At 29.1% G+C, this 20,399-nt stretch overlaps 1 protein-coding gene across 4 annotated transcripts; it reads left to right on the forward strand.

Annotated features, from left to right (window-relative positions):
* The first annotated feature begins 5,880 nt into the window (after positions 1-5,880).
* Mapmodulin (mapmodulin) lies at positions 5,881-19,731 on the forward strand. Of its 4 annotated transcripts, XM_065511571.1 has the most exons (8): positions 5,881-6,610; positions 16,061-16,224; positions 16,293-16,505; positions 16,581-16,660; positions 18,076-18,462; positions 18,561-18,652; positions 18,719-18,878; positions 18,947-19,731. In XM_065511571.1, exons 1-8 carry the CDS (start codon positions 6,563-6,565, stop codon positions 18,991-18,993), a joined length of 1,191 nt encoding a protein of 396 aa, XP_065367643.1. In that variant the 5' UTR covers positions 5,881-6,562; the 3' UTR covers positions 18,994-19,731. The 4 variants fall into 4 exon arrangements, with proteins under 4 accessions (XP_065367643.1, XP_065367641.1, XP_065367642.1 ...); XM_065511569.1 differs by lacking the exon at positions 18,076-18,462 and having other exon boundaries at positions 5,884-6,610; positions 18,570-18,652; XM_065511570.1 differs by lacking the exon at positions 18,076-18,462 and having other exon boundaries at positions 5,885-6,610; positions 16,581-16,636.
* Positions 19,732-20,399: the final 668 nt, after the last annotated feature.

Genomic DNA, 20,399 nt, shown 5'->3' on the forward strand with positions numbered 1-20,399 from the left:
GAAAAACCTAGATATTTGAAAGCCTTGATTGACCCTAGGTCTCCACCTAGCAATTTTTATTGCTAAGCACAAGCAATAACGTCGGCAGAACAACAACAGCGAGAAGTACTATGAAAAACTATGGTCTATTTTGCTTATATTTTGTATTACATGACTTTTTTCACTAATTTCTTTGTTTTTTTACTTTTCGTACTTAAATAAATTAAATATGTAGAAATTAATCAATCGCCCCGAATCATAGAAAGAAGAAATTTTATATTAATGACAACTGAACTGACAGCTTATTTATTGCTTAGCAATAATAATTGCTCAGGCAATCAGTAGAGCAACCAATTCGCAATGGATTGCTACATATGGCAATTAGACCGCAAATGTCATTGACGCAATCAAATTTGACAATTGCAGCAATAAATATTGCTACGTGGAGACCTAGGGTGACAGACATTTAATGTCATTTTGAAATGAATAACTAAAACTAGCATAGAGAATAATTTTACTTATACGTAGAGGCGAGACACTTTGTTCTGTCAAACAAAAAAGTACAAATCTATATCTGAAACAACAACAAAATGTATTTTGTTGTTTCAAGAGTTAGGTTTTTGACAACGGACTGAGGTTTTTGACAATTAAATCTCTTCTCAATTTTACCATATGAAAATCACTTTAAACGATTGAACAGAGCCAACAATGAAAGTGATAAAGAATTTATTTATAAAAGTTTAATTTTAAAAACAATAATTTTTCAATATTCCATTATTTATCTTATCATAATTTCCCCGTTACTTTAAATTAAAAATTCTGCTATTATTTTTTGTAGGTTATTTGATACAAAAATAAAAACAAATACAGAAACTGAAAATACAAAGAAATTGCGAAAATTTGTTTGTAGTTATTAAGAACAACAACATCAAATTACAAAGAATTCTAAATCAAAAACTAATTAAATTGTTTAGCTAATTTTGTCACAAATACACATAATATCGATAAAAGTATAATAAACTTTTACACTCAACAGAAACATAAAAACCCAATAACTGAAAATAAAATTAAAAACTTTAGATTTTGAACAAAAATAAAAATATGAAATAAAATCAAAAAGGCAAAAAATTATTACAATTACATAGTATTCGTAAGTAAATAAGTGAAAAATTGTGAAGAAATAATAAAACTTTAAAATGTTAATTGTTGAAATATAACAACAAATTGAAAATGAAAATAAATCATATAATATAATAATGACACCTGTGTAGAATCATTTAAAATTAAAACAAAAAAAGAATAATAAAAATAATAATATGAAAAAAATTTGTAACTGGTTTAAATAAAAATTGTAAAAAATTAATTCAAATATTTGTGTAGTTTTTGGATTATTTAGAATGGAAGAGTGAGAGTAAGTATAAGATTTTAAAATACAGTAAAACCTTGATAATCCGAAGGGCGTTAATCCGGATTATATGGTAATCCGGACATCAGTTTTCATTACATTGTGTACTTACTCTATAATCCGGATTGATTGCATCTTTATAACTTTATAATCCGGATTTCATACAAACTTTGCAAACATGTTTGAACAATTCTCGACAAACAAATTTGTTGAATGACTATTTTACCAACCAAAATAAATAATAGCTTTATTATTATACCCTTCACCATGAGTGGCAAGAGTATATATAAGATTGTCATTCCGTTTGTAATTTCCACATTTTTCATTTGCGACCCCATAAAGTATATATATTCTGGATCGTTATAGATAGCGGAATCGATATAGCCATGTCCGTCTGTCCGTCTGTGTGTTGAAATCAACTTTCCGAAGCCCCCAAATAACTTACACGATTCATAATACATCAATATCTCTGGAATTCTTCCGGCTCGGTTGCTATTTAAAATCAAAAAAATCGGTCCACAAATGGCTAAGATGATATAAGGAAAAAACCAGGACAAATTTGTTAAAAAATTTTTAAAACATTAAAAAAAAATTTTTGATTTTGTTTAAAAAAAAAAATTTTAAGTATAATTTGGTGAAGGGTATATAAATAAGATCGGCGAATATAGCTCTCTTACTTGTTGTTTTTTTTTTTTTTTTTGTTATTTTCTTGACTTGTAGAATTGAAATTTTTCTGACGTTTGTTAATAAAACAAATTTTTTAATTGTCGTGTTGTAGTTAGTAGTTAGTTGTTGTAGCTTCGTATCTCAATCAGGTATTTTAAATAGATTTTTCAATTTTGTTACGCCAATTTCACTAAATTCAGACAGTTCCAATTGAACTAAATAATGAATGGTGACATCCCTGCTATGTGTATACTAGGGTGATCGGCCCGGTTTTTAATAACCGGTTTCGGTTTTTTTGAAAAGCTCACATTTCGAATATCGAAGATACTGGTTATTTTTCCTCGAATAATCGGTTTTTTCTAAAAGTGTGTTTTTATGAGTTTTGGTATTTTAAAAACTTTAACTTTAAAAAAATCGATATACTCTAAAGCATTGTTTAAATTATTTTAGCCACCATAAGAGGTTAAAATTTACTGATGTTGTTAACCAACGATCTTCGGGTCAAATTTATATATATTTTTAAAAAAAAACTAACGTAGTTTTTGACATTTGAAATTAAATAAAAGTCATAAAATATAATAAATATCATCTTTTTGAAAAAATTCATTTTAAATTTGACCCGAAGACTTTGAAGGTTAAAAAATTAATAAAAATTAGATAGAAAGAATGCTTATTTTTTGTTATTAGAATACATGTTTATTTATTCTTTATCATAATTATATGATCTCTTTTTTTCTTTTGTTATTTTTACCATGAACTTTTTTTATTTTAATAATATTTTAATATGAAAAAACTTCTTTTCTTCTTATTACTACTATGAGTTTTAAATATTTTGCCAAAAAAAGGTTAACTAACCAGTTATTATTAAAAAACCGAAACCGAAAACCGGTTTCTAAAAAATGTCGAAGAATGGATCACCCTAGTGAAAAAGGTTTTTATAGCAATTTCAAGAAATTATCTAGTTATAAAGTTTCGAACTAGTTTTCTATAAAATCATACTATAAAATATTCTAAAAGTCCACTTTTCTTTCATAACTTACCAAAAGTCGAAAAAAGGTCGACTTACGAAGAATGATGGTGGTTTTGTTATAAAATACCACTACTCCTGGCAAAAAAAAGGTTAATTACAACTCCTACCAAAATTTGAACTAGCTGCGTCATCAACCACCCACAGGACCTTTTCTAATTCAACAACCTTCGTAAAAAACTGTAAAAAAAATCACATTGCCTACTTTTAGGATGACAATTTTGCAATGACCTTGAAAAATTTGACATAACGGTATTTGTGGTGAATTTCTAAAAATTCACCACACTTTTTTTATTCACCACGATTTTTATATTCACCACGATTTTTATTTTCACCACCCAACAGCAAAAAAATTTGCGGCCGGTGGGTGGTGGTGGGGCGACGGACCCCTCCCTCCGGTTGGTTTTGGTTCGTCTCTTCTTACTTCTTTCTCTTCCTCTTTCTTCTCGCACCGTCGTTCGTCGTTTCTTTTTTCTATTTTTCCACTTCTCTCTCTACTACTTACTTTCTTCTTCTTCTTTTCTTCTCTCTCCTTCTCTTTCTTTCCTCTCTCCTCCTCTCTTCCTACTTTCTCTCTTTCTTTCTTTCTTCCTTCTCTCCTTCCTTCCGCAAAGCACGCTTGCGCTCTCGCTCGCTCCTTCTCTTTTCGTTCAACAAAACCGGGTTCGTGGTATTTATTTATGCGAACTTTAAAAAAAAAAAGAATTTGGGAATTTTTCCAACTTTTTTTTTGTTCATTCATTTTATTATTTTTGTTTTAATTTTTGTGCCACCCTATTATCAATCAGCAGAGTTGAAAAATGTAGTAGAACAAAAAAGTAGTAGAAAGAAAAAAGTACCTTCTGTGCAGCACTGAAATCGGCATGCAAAAAAACACCAGAGTTGGGGGTGGTAGGTAGTGCACTAAATTTGCAGTTTCCACTAAAAAGTTAGTTAGCAACAATACATTTTCTTTCATTCACTAATACCACTAACTATATTTATTTAGTGGTGAGTTGAAAAATAACAGCAATAGTGGCAGTGGTATAAATAACTAAGCAATAGTGGTAGTGGGACAAGAAAGTATTTCACTAAAATTAATTTAGTGATAGTGAAAAGACCTTTTTTTTACAGCTTAGTGCAATTTTTTTCTCCACTAAAACAGGATAGTGGAAAAATTTAATAATAATAATAAATCATTCATTATAATGTTATCAAATACATATCATTATAATGAATTATTTATACTTTTTTATTTTTTAACTATTTTTCTTAAGTTTATTTCTTAATTAGGTTGTGATTACTACATACGTTGTTAAATTATATTAATAATACAAATTAAAATTGCTAAGATTTTATTTAATTCCTGAAATTTACTTAAAAATTTAAATTTTATTTTTATTGTATAAAAAAAATAAAATGGAAATAAATATTTTGACTATATTTTTCAATTTGTTTGGAATATTTCTCTATAAACACTATTTTTTGAGATTTTAGTGCATATAATAAATATAATTTTAATTAAAGCAGTGCAATTTTTTAACACTACGACTGTTAAAAATTTGCACTATTTTGTTTGTAGTGCAAAATTTTCACTACCACTACTAATTTTTTTAGTGGTAGGTTAAAATATTTTTCACTACCACTATAGTGATGAAAAATAGTGGAAAATCAAATGTTGTCTGTCACTAGTGGGATTTAGTTTTATTAGTTACTAATATTTAAAGCACTCACTACCTACCCCAATTCTGAAAAACACAAACAAGTTTTTCTGTATATAAAAAAAGCTAGGTTTTAATTTAAATCTATTTAAACTTAATTAATTTTTATGCATTACGTCTTTTTTATAAAAAAATATTAATTTAATTTTTTTAACAGTTTTTACATAATACATATATATATATATATATGTGAAACGCCCTGTAACTTTACTACATTCCACTGCAACCATGTGCCAGAAAAGTAGTTAGAAAGCAAAACAAAGAGACATTGCAATTTGCGCGTGTTTTTTATTCTCTTTTGTGGCACATTCCTCTTTTGCATTATTTCAATGCCAAACGAATGAGAAAGAAAACAAAAACAGTAGGGTAACCGAAAAGAGACGAGAATACAAGTGTTTGTTGTTGTTGGTGTTTGTATGCGTTGTTTTTGTACAAATGGCGGTTCATTAACGAATTGAAACGTGCATTAAATGAAACACAACGACGATCTAACAACCATATTAAACAAACTGAAACACATTGGAAATGCAGTTATTTTATACCAGGAATAGTTTGGAATAGAAGAGATGAAACAAGAAACACACACTCAAAAAAGGAAAGAAAGAAGAAAAAGACCGACACAACGACAAAACACAGAGCGTGTGTGTTAATTTATAATTTTTTGTGTGGTGTTACAAAAGGCTAGGAATTATTATTAAAAAAAAGTAAGAAAATTATTAAATTCCCAGCTTTTTTTTGGAAATAAGAAAAATACATAAAGGTTTTTTGTGATTTTGTTGAAAAATAAATTTTGGTGTTGCTAAATTGAAAGAAGAAAAACTTTGCAAACTTTATATATGGTGAGTATTACACAAAAATTTTACTAAAGCTAAAAAGGAAAAAAAAATTGAATATTTGCAATGTAAAAAGTTAATGAATTATTTAGTTTAGTTTTCCCTAACTGTGTAAAGCAAATTAATTAAAAATTCATATTTTGTATTTTTTTTCGGTGTGTTTCATTTCTTCCATCAACGTTACTGTTTGTTGTTGGATACTAATCTTTGATTAAACGAAAACTCATCATGTGTGTGTGCGTGCGTTTTAATGTGGTGTGAAAAACAAAGAGGAAAATCTTATACGATTTTTTCTCATATTAAGATAGACATTGAACTTGTAAAGCAGGAAATTTCAAACAAACAAAAGTCAAAATTTACCACTGGGTAAATTAAAAGAAAATTTTATAGAAAACCTTCAAAATCAATTTGCTGTTTAATTAACCATACGTCGTCTTAGCGCTGCCAACATATCAACCAACGATCGATCGATCATAAGTGGTTGGCAGAAGATCCCGAATAATCGTAGCAACAGCCACCCAGCCAGCAACTCTTTGCCAAACGTATAGAAACCAAATATTCATCTATCTATACACGCACATATCGTCATCAGAAAGAAACTGACATCTCTATAAAATTGGACCAGCAAGCAAGTTGGTTACTACTGTATATAGGAGTCCGAGGGGCATTATTAACATACGCACTTTTTGTTTGTATTGTTGCTGTTTTTTCTTCATATTTTCGCCATTAAACTAAACACGTACGCAAGGTGCGCGCGTTAGCCAGCCAGCCAGTGGTGACAAGTTCTAGTTTTTGTTTCTGTAAAACAAACCAATAACAAACAGCAAGAAAAAATTTGTCTTGACATTTTTTTCTTCCAAATCAACTACATAAATCTTCAATAAAAAAAAACTAGCAGCATAATTTGTATTATTTAACTGCAGCAGCAACAATAAAATTAACAGCAACAACAATGGAAAAAAGAATAGAATTGGAAAGACGCGCTCGTAAAGCTAATCAAGTAAGTTAATTTTTTTTGTTCTTTGCTTTCTTATTTCAACTTATTTTTTAAATATGTATGTATTATGAAAATAAATAGTTTATTTATAAATTAAATTAATAATATTCTTAGCTAGTGATTATATTCATAAGTAAAAAAATAAAATAATTAAATCAGCTTTGCCAACTGTTTGAACAAACACAATTAAATATAATAAAGTGTTGCCATATAGTTTTTTCTAATTCGTTTAAGGTTAGGATTAAAATCATGTATATCAAAGCGCATACAAAAAAAAATTATATTCTATCTTTGATTAAGCCTTAACTATGTTTAACATTTTGTTAAGTCAGCCTTAGTCAATAGCCAATAATATAAATATTTTCTATTAACAATTTAATGAAAATGCATACATAATTGTATTTCAGTAAAATCGTCCTTGATTCATACTCCTTAAATATTATTTAAACATATTTTTTAATAAATTTCTTTTATTAATGTTAAATAATTAAAATGTATGCCAAATTTTATAAATTCATAGCAAAATGTCCAAAAAAAAATCCTATTTCTTAAGCAAATCTTCGCTTCTCAGCTATGATTTTACTAGGAGTCAAATATCTAGAGACAGAATTTAAGAATATTTATTTAAATTATGGTAATTTCAAGTAAATGAAATCTAGAGTCCAACCGAATGTTCGGATTATTCCAAAACTCGGCCTAATACCATAATTCGGTCAAAATTTGGCCGAATACGGAATGATTATGGAATTTTAAAGGAGACTTGTTTCTCCTTTTAAATGAAATAGAATATAATTATAGGTATTTTATTACAAAATGTCCAAAGCAACATTTTCCAAAAAAGAACTGTCCAGTTTAAGATGGAAAAAAATAGATTTTAATTTCGGCTTTGGCCTGAAAATTGATTTCGGTAGAAATCTAATAAAATCTGATTGATTAAATTAATTTTGGTATAAGGAAAAGTATTTGGGTTCTTTTTGTGTCATTTCAAAAGTGGAAATTCTACTCACATTGTGTAATCAGGACATGTTAATAAAGTACATATGCACAAAATATAATTAAAATAACCAAAATAAAAAGCTTCAAAAAATTAAAAAAAAAATACATTGAGATATTAGAACTTAGTAATTTCATTTTTATATACATATATAGATACAAATTATGGTTAGTGTCTACGCTAGTCAATCGAAAAATTTTGTCGAGAATTTCTTTATAAGTTTTCTTCTTAAAGTTACAATATTCAAATGTGTTGTAATGATTAAATTGTGGTTGTCAATCGAATAATTTCATTATATCTACAGCATTTTTCGACCGATAGTTGACAAAGTAGAAAATGTTTTTTCTGTGCATTAGAAACAGAAAAAGCTGTATTTAAAACAGGAACATTATGCCTAAATATAAATTGAAATTTAAAATTCTTAAAGGAATGATAAATTCTTGATTTGAAAAATCACGTATGTTTTCCAGATTGTATTAATCGGACCTCTTAAATCGTTTAATAAAATAATAAAAAGCATAAACCCTTTCACAAAGGTACCTCTACTGTATGGATCCAAGTGAGCTGCTCTCTTTCCTGTCTGTGCCATGCATGTTTACCTAACATAAACATTTAAAAAAACGTTGGAGCAACTTTGGACAAGCTATAATATTGTATACTCTCTTTAAAAGGCAGGTTAAAGTCTATGAGAACTACTAATTCGAAAAACTTTGTTTTTTTTGGTTTAATTTAGTATTAGAAAATTACGGGGAATGAAAATAATCTTTTTATCAATTCCTGGAAATGAAAAATGCCCGGGAAATTTCGAATCTTTGTCTACACCCCAAATTGGGAGCTACTGGTCTAGCTTATCGGTTATCAGGAATGACAAAATTTGTACAATTGTATTTTTTTGGTACAATTCTAACCTGAATGATTTATTTGCTACAAAAAAGATGTATGTACTGGAAAAATATATTATAACTTAATTCAGATTTAGAAAATGTTTATTGTAGAATTCAATCATTGTTGGAATCGGTTTTGAAAACTACAGAAAAATCGAATGTTATTGGATTCTATGACAACCCCGACACGGGATATACATATGTGATTGAATTGTGATATTCTAAACTTGTTTCATCTCTAAAATTCCATAATATATGTTATGTATATATTTATAATAGGTTTAGTTACGGTATTCGGCCAAATTTTGCCTTATATTTTAATGATTTAAATAAAATGTAAAGAATGAACAAATTTACTCGAAAATTATTTCAGAGATTTTATGAATTTTTTTTTGCTAATTTTTAAAAAACCTAGGTATTCTAGGTTACAATGAACAATATGGGAATAAAATTCAAAGAAAATTTGTGAATACCGAAATTTAAGTATTTTAAATATTTCTATATTCGAAATACCGATTTCACATGAACGCAGGGTTGACCTGTATCCCCGTGTCTACTTTCAACAGTGTAATTTTTCTAAAATTAATTAAATTCTAAACAAATAAACCGAAAGCAAACCAATTCCAAAAAAATTTGTTTGTTTTTTGGATCTTAAAAAATTTGTTTAATAAAGACAAAACCAAGCTATTTCTTTCGTTACTTTAATGAATCGAATGAACTATAACAAACAGGCTTTCGGAAATTTAGCAAATTCTGTTTAACTATTTGCTCAAACAAGGATTTTGTCCAATCTCTTCTTACTACCCTACCCTATATGTATCAGTCATTAAACGGTCATATAACAAAAATAACTATGTATGTACTACATATAAGAGCATAACACAGGAGCATATGTTCCTTTGAAGGAATGCAAGAATATACCACCACCAAATGAGTTACTGAATAGAACACTGTACATTTTCAGTTTGCAACAAATATTGGTGTAATTATTCTTGCGATTTACAAAAGAATCATGGTTCACAAAAGTATACAAGTTTAAAGCAAAAATACACATCAAAGCTATAGGTTTTGTAGCTAAAGGGGTTTACAAAAAATGAGGTTATTTAGTATAAATTTTATACATTTTTTTATTTTCCTAAATTCCTAAATCTTTTGTGGAAATTATTAATTTATTTACTAGTGACATATTGTATTATGGCAAATATTATTTAATACACATCTTTTGGTAGCACTTGCAATACCCTTGCAATACATATATTGTAATGTGTATGTGTAACGTACATATGTTGTTATAGACACAATTTGGTATCATATTACGAAGAAAATTTACATACATTTCTTCATAAATCGTACCTTCTACTGCTGCTACATACTGCTAGCTAACAGCAGTGGTAGTTGTCGTTGCCTTAATGCGTTTCACACACACAGTCATTAATTGAAGATGCAGACTGGTTGGAGCGGAGGGCAAACACTACATTTTTGTTTGCACCAGGAACCCTTGTTGAAAATAATTTTCTTTCATACATAGTTTCTTGGGATTTATCCATTTACACAACACGTAAATATGATACATATGAAGAACGAGCTTGCCTTGTACATATCTTTCGTTTTACTATTTAAAAAAGAAGCATACATTTTTTTTTTTGGACACCAACTAACGAAGAAAATCAATAAATATCAAAATGAATTTTGAAATTTAAAAGAATTTCAAAATTAACTTGGTTATGTTTGAAAGCGCTGAAATTTATTTTTTCCTAGTTTGAACTTTATTTGCCAAGAGTAAATGCAATCGAAATCCCCAAAAAAATATATTTTTACACATTAATGGTGCAACAGCACTTAAATTGTGTGGCAACATTGACATTAAATAAATTAATTTGTTTGACATAATAAATTTAAAATTTACCTTAATTGGACTATTTTAAGGTGATTATTTTTAATAGTCATCTTATAATAAAAATGGGCATAAACCTATTTTTTAATAGAGAAATGAAATTGGTCCTCTACATGTAGTAACATAGTGCCCAGAAGTTCTAGGGGACTGTCCCGAACTAGTGATTTTACCTATCATTTAGGGTGATAACTAGTTACATAACTAGATATGTGACAAGTTATTTTAAAAAGCCTTAAGAATGTCTAATATCTGGACATAATTAATCACGCATTGGATTCCCATATCTTGATCAGCTACATAACTAGTTATTTTAACATTTACATGTGCTAATTGACATGAAATTGTAAGAATAAAAGACATATCATAGACTGTCCAATAACCGATTGTTTGTAAACTAATCTTCATCCAATAGATTACTTCTGGTGGGTAAAAATAACTACTTTCAGTAGTGCAGTAAAAAAAATTTTTAAAGTGACTACAATCTAGGTTACCTAGAGACACTAAAGTGACAATTGACTTCACGATAGGTTGCAAGGAATGTCAGTATACATACATAAGCATAATAAGTGACTACACTCTAGATTACTAAGAGACAATTCGAAAAACTGGAATTTTTTTAAACTCTTTTTTATAAAAACTGGTTTTATACGAACCGGTCCTTCGACCATCTTACAAATGTTCTGCTATCACTGGCTCTTAAATTGTATTTGGATTCATCCGAAAAGAGAACAGTAATCCATTTATGTTTCGGTCAATTGTTCTTTTGCAAATTGTATACGAGCAGTTCGGTTTTTTTGTAGAAATAGGGTTTTTCGCGGGTTCTTTTGACCTTGGGCTAACAGTTATAGAACTAGTTTCCAATATTAAATTATTGATTGCCTTCCGGTGATCGGTGTCGAAAATGCGAACGAATGCGTTTTAATCTCCGGCAAATGTAAAAAAACGACTTTTATTACTGTATAACTTATAAACCAATACAGAACAGTAAACTATTTTTATACCATTAATCTAGAATCTGAAACTCTATTAATGGTGAAACATTAAAAAAAATCGCAGACATTCGGAGTCGTATATTTACGCCCTTTTTACAATGTGTAGACAAACTAATACCCAAATAGCTGTGTTTATGCAGACCATCATCTAGCTATGTCCGCCAGTCTTTCTGTTGCAAACACGATAGTGCCCAAACGAAAGGAGCTAGCTGGCTGGCTGATAAGGTTTTTGTTTGGTATTGAAAATGATACCTAGCCCCCATACAAATGTCCCCCGGGATACTGTTTAAGCTGTCATAAATATGTTGATTATACATCAATTCTAATAAAAATTTGTACAAATTAGTTCTAAGTAACCTGAAATTATACTGTAAAGTATGGCGAAAATATGCCAACATTTGTTCCTAGTCCCCATACAAGGTCCCCCTCGAATATGCATTTTTAGTTTAATAATAATTAATATCTTGATGGAATTGGGCATAAACTAGTTTTATATGAACTTAAATCTTTCTACCAACTTTTGTGAGGATCGGTCCATAATTGGATCAAGTCCCCATATAAAACCTAAATCAAAAAAATAGTTTATTGTCACATACTGATGAACTCTCTTGCTTGTTATTTATTCTTATAGTGTTTCAATATTATTATTGAAAGAAAATGTAACCAAATTATGCAAAATAATTTGTAAAAAAAATAAATTCGAAAATTATTCAAAAATATAAGCAGCAAATGCCAAAATGATAACTTATCTATCTAACGCAATTCCAATTTCATAGAGAAAATCAATTTTTTATTATTACTACTAAATTGTAAAACATTGTCCCACTGTGCTTAAACAGTGAATAACACTGAAACCATAACCACTGTCAGTCATATTGTGACTTTATTTTAGGGTAATTTTTCTTATCATTGCTGGGCTTTAATAATTACAAAAAATAAGAAAATACCCTAAAAACATTTAGCGGCATTTTTTTCCGAGTGTGTTTACATGTTTTTTTTATTGTTTTGCTTCTTATTGCTTTATATTCGTATTCGTTTAAGTTTTATTCAACATATTCCTACTTGATGTTCTATTCCATTTCCATGCTTCTCTAAATAATGGGAACATACTAATGTTGTATGTGTGTGTGTTAAATTATTTTCACATTTTGTTCTTTTCCTCATTGAATTTTGTATTACATCATAATTTTTTGGATTTTTTTCATCTGAAATTTATTTACATTTAATGAAAAAAACATACATTTTTCACAATTTTCTTTTATAAAAAGAAAATCTTTTACTCTCTCTCATTATGTTACCATAAAATGAATATTTTATGTGAAACCGAAAATTTTTTTTCTTGTGCAAATTATTTTTTTTTTGTCTGCCTTTTACCACACATTCGTTCACACTGTTTGGTGACAATAACGCAATATGGCGGCTGTTATATGAACGCTTGCTAAAATGCGACTAGTTTTATCTTTCTTTCGCACTTTAGTTTATGGTCATAGATTTGTTTGCTTTTTCGAATGCATACAGAAAAACAAAATGAGTGAGCAACAAGGTGGTAATTTTTCTTCTTTATTGTTTTGTTTATTTCTCAAAGCGCAAGAAATGAAACAGTTTCAAGTTCATTTCATTCTGTTTCACTTCATATCAAGCGTTTCAATGCTGCTTTGTTTTAAAATTGCATTCGTTGCTTTGCATCCAGTGTTACCATATGTCATGATTTACCTTTTTTTTTTTTTGCAAGTTTTTTGAGATGCAAAAAAGTTAATTTTCAAAAATAAATTCATAGTTTTTTAATCTTAGTTTAAAATAATTTTAATTATAATTTATTTATTAAAAAAATATATTTTTACCATTAAAAACCATCTTCTTCTACTATGCTGCATTTCAATCCTGTTTCAAATTTTATTATTTGATTTTGCGTAACTTAATGATTTCAAAATATCTCTATAGGTATATTGTTATACATTTGTATTTCTGGAGGGTTATTGTGTAATCTCTAGATCATGCATTAACTAATGACAATGCAACATTATGTTCAAATCCTAACTTATCTTCTACAATTTTTGAAAGCTGTTAGAATAATCTCTAAATCATGAGGATTCTTGAAATATGTAATTTTAGAATAATGTTCGAAAATTCGATTTAAATTCGAAATATGTTTTCAGGGTAATCTAGAAAGAAGAAATATTAAAAAATAATTTTTAAAGCAATCTTCTGAGTCGAATTCAATAATTTCACCTAGCCCGCCCGAATTATTATTTTTTTATTTAGTTGAAATAAATTTTATTAATTTAACTATGGCAACACCGTTTGCAATGCACATTCTTGTGCATCTTCTTTGTTGTTTGTATATGAGTGTCACTGGGTACTTCTTGTCTTTTCAAAAAATAAAAAAAAAGATATGTACCCCTTTCCTAATACACGTTTTATAGGTTGTCTTGTTTGCAACAAATTGTGTCTGTACTCCCAATTATTGATTTTGTAATTGTACTTTTTATTTGTTCCCTAAAACTCTTTTATACATTCTTCTTTCGTTATATTTCGTATTTTGTTGGTGAATGCTTGGTTACTGCTGTATCTTGACCAAATTCTCAATCTTACACAGTTTAGTTTCACATTAAATAATCTATATCTTGGTTTTTATTATATGATGATAACCTTTTTGACTTTGTATTTTAAAATATAAAATAATTTCGTTATAAAATATGTTGTATGTATCTATTAATTTTTGATCTTATATATATTTTCAAAACCATTATTATAACGGAATATACATATTTTGAATTTCTTTTTTCCAATAAAAACAGTTCCAAAATAAACACATGTTATTGCCCTATCGGCAATAACATGTGAAATTTTGTTCCCATGAAATATCCATTTCCCTCGAAGGGAAAATTGCTATCGGGAATATCATGATTAACTTTACATTCACAATAGTTGATTTTGTTCGTAACAGCTGTTTATTGTTTACAAAATTCCATCTAAAAATTTCACAACAAGGGGAATTTTTTTCACGTGAACAAAGTTGATGAACGAAAAAAGGAAAAGGGAAAATATTTCATGTGAAATGTTGATTCGCGATAGGGGTGTATATTCCGTAATTTTAGTTTTTAATAACACGAACTTTTTTTGGATGGAATTTTGTAAACAATAAACAGATGTTACGAACAAATTCAACTATTGTGAATGAAAAGGTCATAGGAATATCACGATAGCAATTTTCCCATCGAGGTAAATGGATATTTCATGGGAACATAAATTTCACATGTTATTGCTGATTGGTTGTTGTTAGATATGACCTTTTCCCATTTTTCTGGCAACATATGGATTCCGAGCCAAAAGAACTGATCATCTTTTGAGGAGAAGAACGAATTAAGACAATATCGGATACTCTGGGATCGGATCCAAAGGGAGAGAACGTTCTGCATCGATCGAAACAAATAGTACTCACAGGACTATATAATATATAGGACCCTTTCGATTCCACCAAATACAGGGCTTACCATAGCACCATGGCTATTTGGCTTTGGTCTCGATTCGGCTGGTTGGCCGGTCTTCACTTACGATCTCTCATGCTTCGGGTTATCGTAATGGATTAATTTTTCATCGCAAGTAATGATTCGGGGCAAAAATGATTTTCTTTTAAAGCGTTCAAACAGCATTTCAGACATTCAAAATCGTCTTTCAAGGTCTCTCGGCTTCAATTCGTGTGGTACTGCTTGAGTAGCTCCCACTGATTTTGCAAGCTCTTGTTGAGTTTCCCAACAATCTTCATAGAGTAATGCCTTCAATTCTTGGTCTTCAGGGCGATCTTTGTCTGCCGTGTAAAAATCATCACTTCTGAACCGAACATATCGACATTACATTTACATATCGTATGTTACATTTTTACATAGAAAAATTTTATTAAGTTAATTTTATCGCATGTGAATTTGGTATTGATGATACCAGCCAAAGCAAAGAAATTTAATAATAACGCTCTCCTGTAAAATTTGGTTTTTGAAAGGTTTATGAAACAGATTTTGTATGGAATTTTTGTTTTATAAACCTTTGATAAATTTATAAACTGTTTATGCATATGGGGGTAAGTCTTTGGAGGGCTAAATCAAACACAAGATTGATATCAATTTCTAAATGAAATATAAATTGCGAATTGTTGAACGTTTTTAAAAGAATTCTGTAATCTTAGATTGTTTTGTTTTTAAGAAAATTTTACAATAAATAATTCTATTTTTACGAAGCCATATCTTTCAAAATATCACCATCACTCAAGATTCCATGAGAAATAAGTTCGTCATAAGAGTGGACTATATAAAATTTGTTCCTATACAATATTAGTTATGCATGCAAAGAAAATTTGGCCTTTAGACGAAAATGAACTATAGGCGAAGTGGACTTTAGAACAAATAATTTGTATGAAATTTGAAAAAAAAACCTGCAAGTGAATAGGACTGTTTTGGCTTACATCCGTTTTTGGCCTTTAAGCGGAATGGACTATAAGCGAAAAGTACTGTATAAGTTATTAAAAACAAAAATTGCGTTCAAAAGATACGGCATCTATTGTAAATCACGAATTATACGAAATATACTTTGGTGAACGTTAAATAATATGCCGCACGTTTAATCACGTTAAGAAACCATTTTATTTGCCTTATATAAATATCAAAATACAATTTCATGTTCGTTTTATTCTTACAGATTACAGAATTAAATTTGGACAATTGCCGGAGTACAAGCATTGTTGGCCTTACCGATGAATATACAGCGTTGGAATCCCTAAGTCTTATTAATGTTGGCCTGACAACATTAAAAGGTTTCCCCAAATTGCCCAATTTAAAGAAACTGGAATTGTCAGATAACAGGTATAAAGCATAATGTTCCTTTTCTATTTTTCTCAATCATACTCAACTCATGAATTTTTACCTTGCAGAATATCATCAGGACTCAATTATTTGCATAGCAGCACAAAATTACAATATTTAAATTTATCTGGTAATAAAATCAAAGATCTAGAAGCCTTAAAACCCTTGGAAGAATTTAAACATTTAGCCATACTGGATTTATTTAATAATGAAGCAACACAAATTGAAAATTATCGTGAGAAAATTTTCGAAATGTTGCCCTCATTAAGATTTTTAGATGGGTGAGTAGTAGTGTAATTGCTTTTAATTTATTTATATATTTTTATTTATTATTTTTTTTTGTTTCGTTTGTATAGGTTTGATTGTAATGATGTGGAGGCGCCCTCAGAAGGTGACGACGAAGAAGAAAATGGTAATTATACAACAGATGAGGAAGGTGAGTTTAGAGATTAATTTTTTTGAGGATTGAGTTGGTGGAGAAGATTCAATATATAAGGAAAGCTCCGAAGAAGACAAAACAAAATCAATTGGAATAATAATTTGGAAATTGAAAACTTTTCGAAAGGAAAGTAAGGACAGACCTGAATATATTTGTATATCCTTCACAATGAGTAATAAGGGTAAATAAAAGTTTGCCATTCCGTTTGTAATTTCTAGATTTTTCATTTGCGACAGAGCTTGTTCGTCTGTCTGTTAAAATAAATTATTTGATGACGGCAATAAACAACATCAGTTTATAATTATTAGTTTACTAATAACTAATATTTATCACAGCGCCTTCCTACGTTGGTATAACATTGAAACGCCACCGAAAGTAAAATAAATAATGGTTATTGGCTTGAATAATGCGCCTTCTCACTAAAGGAGGCACTGCAACCTGTACTAATAGCAAACCTAACGCGCAATTAATGAGGTGTCAAATACAAGCTTTCTACTTTTTTCACCACCTTTCCTTCTAAAATCGATCCCCTTTCCAAAGAAAGTAACACAATCTTCTATATATATAAAAATGAAATGGTCCATGTATGTAATGGCATCACGTGAGAACTGCTGGAGCGATTTGGCTGATTTTTTTTATTCGATTCGAAATTTTCAAAAATTGTGTAAAGAAAAAAAAATCAAAAATACCGGGTATAACTCGAAAAATTGAGTCCAGTCAACTGTAATAAAAAAGCTCCCAAAAGTATGCAGTACAAATTTATATATTTTATTTGCAAATAAATAAGAACAGACTGGTGTATGTGGGTTGGAGAAACTTGAAGAACAAACATTAGTAAATGCTACCGGGCGAAGCCGGGGCGGTCAACTAGTTAATATATAAAAACATCCATATGTCTATGATTGATACATCAATATATCCACTATTGTCCAACTTATGTTGCTATTTACATTCGAGAAAATCGCCATAGAATTTCGGAACGACAGTGGGCCAAAATCGTAAAAAATACCGGATTCACAAAAAAATAAAAAAAATGTTCACCACTAACATTTTTACCAGCATTTGTTCACCATTCGGCACAGCCGAATTAAATACGTATGCAAATTTTCGATTTTAAATATTTAAACCAAAATTATTTCTTAACCACACACACCAATGGATTTTACTCAAACAGGAGAAAATATTAACAATTAACAATTGGTATTGGATAAACTTAAAAAAGCACACATCATTTCATATTTTTGTTATAATAAACCATTCATCCATTGCTCTTTTACATACTGCCACAAGAATATTGTTCTAATTTATTTTCTAAAAAACAAAATTTGAACATGATTTTAAAATCAATTAAAGCTGATAAACAAACAAATGGCCGGCACAAACAACGAAAACAAACCTCTATTAAATTTCAGACAAACAAAATGCATTTAATTTCAATGGTTTAGAAATTGATTTGGATGAATTAGAAGAGTTTGAAAAACGTGTCAAAGCAAAGCGTGAAGCAAAATTGCTTCAACAAGAAAACACTACAGACCATCTTCAAACTGTGGCAAATGATAGTAGAGTCAATGGGACTGACAATGCCACTGCTGATGTTGATGCGGAAGTTGATGAACTAGATGAGTATCTGAAAACTTTAAAATTAAGAGAACAGCAAAGCGAAAATGATAAAGTTTCTGCTACTCACACGAGTACATCTAGCGATACAGATACACTGCAGTCGACTGCAAGTTTTGCTCTATTATTATATTGGTTTTTAGCAATTTTAAATTTAGCCAGTGCCACATTTAGTAATAATCGTAAGCATTATTCCAAATAATTTTAACAGTCTAAAATTAATGAAATACATTTTGTTCTTTTCTCTCTATTTCTATATCTCTAAAACGCTACTCTAAAGTGGATTCAGATGACAATGAGGAGAATGAAGACAATGATAGCGAAGTCTATGGCAGTAGCGATGATGAAGACAATGATGTTTCCTTGTCTGAGGTAAGATTTTGATTATTTTTTATTTTTCATATTTAAGAAAATTAATTTTATTTTTTAAACTTAAAGGTCTACAATGATGATTTAGAAGAGGATGAGGACGAATGGGATGAAGAGAATGCTGTCGAAAATGATGAGGATGAGGATGAAGATAGTGATGATGATGAAGCCAATGAATCGGCTGTGGCAAATGCCGATAAAGTTGCTGGTGAGGGCAATGCTGCTAGTGGTAAGTCACTGAAATATATATTTGTTTTAAATTGTAATTATAATTTGTTTTCCTTTCTTTTTTTTTAGCCGATGAAACCCAGTCACGGGGTAAGAAAAGAAAGCATGAAGGTTAAAGAACACTTCTTCATAAAATTCTCGGTTAATCATCCCGTTATTTTCCATGTGTTTTTTATTAAATCTTTATACATCGTCGTTTTTATATTAATGGATCATAATTTTACTTTATAAAAAAAACAAATACAAAAAAAACATTTGCAAGTTTTATTTTTCGTATAAGAAAAGCTGAAACAAAATCAAATTAATATTTAAGTAAAATAAAAACCAACAACAAATAAAATTGAGAGAAAATTAACAGTTAAACTTTAAAATACCCAAAACACCACTTTTTAAGAAAAACAAAAAAAAAATATATATAAATAATAAAGGATTTCATTTACAATTATTACAAAATAGAAATATTTACAAAACACACCAACCACAACAGACACAATTTTTTTTTTTCAAAGAATCATAAGAAAATATTATATTATAGTATAAAAGAACAATAGCAATTACAACAAATAAAGAAAGTATGTAACTGTATTTAATAGAAAGAAAATAAACTAAAATTTCCTTTTTTTTCAAAACAAACAAACACATAACCATGTTTAGAGATAAAAACAAAATTTGCATGTATTTTAATTTAGTTTAAATTGTGTAAAACAAATAAAAAAAACAAAACAAATCTTCAACATTTCAACACTTTTTAAGTCCCCTCCCTTTATATATATTTACATTGAAATAAAACTTAATAAAATATCCAAGTTGTTTAGTTTATAACAAAAAGACAACAAATAGTAATAAAACAAAAATTTATTTGATTTTAAAAATATGTTTAGTTTTTAGTTGGAAAAGTAAAGCTTTCTGCAACGCAGTATAAAGCATTGCAGCACAAACGAAATGTACACTCAATTATAATCTTCGATTTTCAAACATTGAAGCTTAACAGAAAGCTGTATAACTTTTTTTTCATTCACAATAGTTGATTTTATTCGTAACAAAGTTGAACGGAAAAGGGAACATATTTCATTTGAAATATTCACCCCTATCGCGAATCAATATTTCACATGAAAGACGTTCCCTTTTCCCATTTTTCTTTCATCAACTTTGTTCACGTGAACAATTCCCCATGTGAAATTTTAAGATGGAATTTTGTAAACAATCACCCCTATCGGCAATAACATGTGAAATTTTGTTCCCATGAAATATTCATTTCCCTCGAAGTCAAAATTGCTATCGTGAAATTCCCCATGAACTTTTCATTCACAATAGTTGATTTTGTTCGTAACAGCTGTTTATTGTTTACAAAATTCCACAGCATGCGGAATTTTTTCACGTGAACAAAGTTGATGAACGAAAAAAGGAAGAGGGAACATATTCAGCCCAATTATGAATAAAAATTCCCGGGAGTTTTTTCCCTTTTCTCATTTTTCCTATTCAAATTCAATGGGAAAAAACTCCCGGGGAACAAACTCCCGCG

The sequence above is a fragment of the Calliphora vicina genome, chromosome 5 (assembly GCF_958450345.1).
Source record: "Calliphora vicina chromosome 5, idCalVici1.1, whole genome shotgun sequence".
Classification (NCBI taxonomy): domain Eukaryota; kingdom Metazoa; phylum Arthropoda; class Insecta; order Diptera; family Calliphoridae; genus Calliphora; species Calliphora vicina.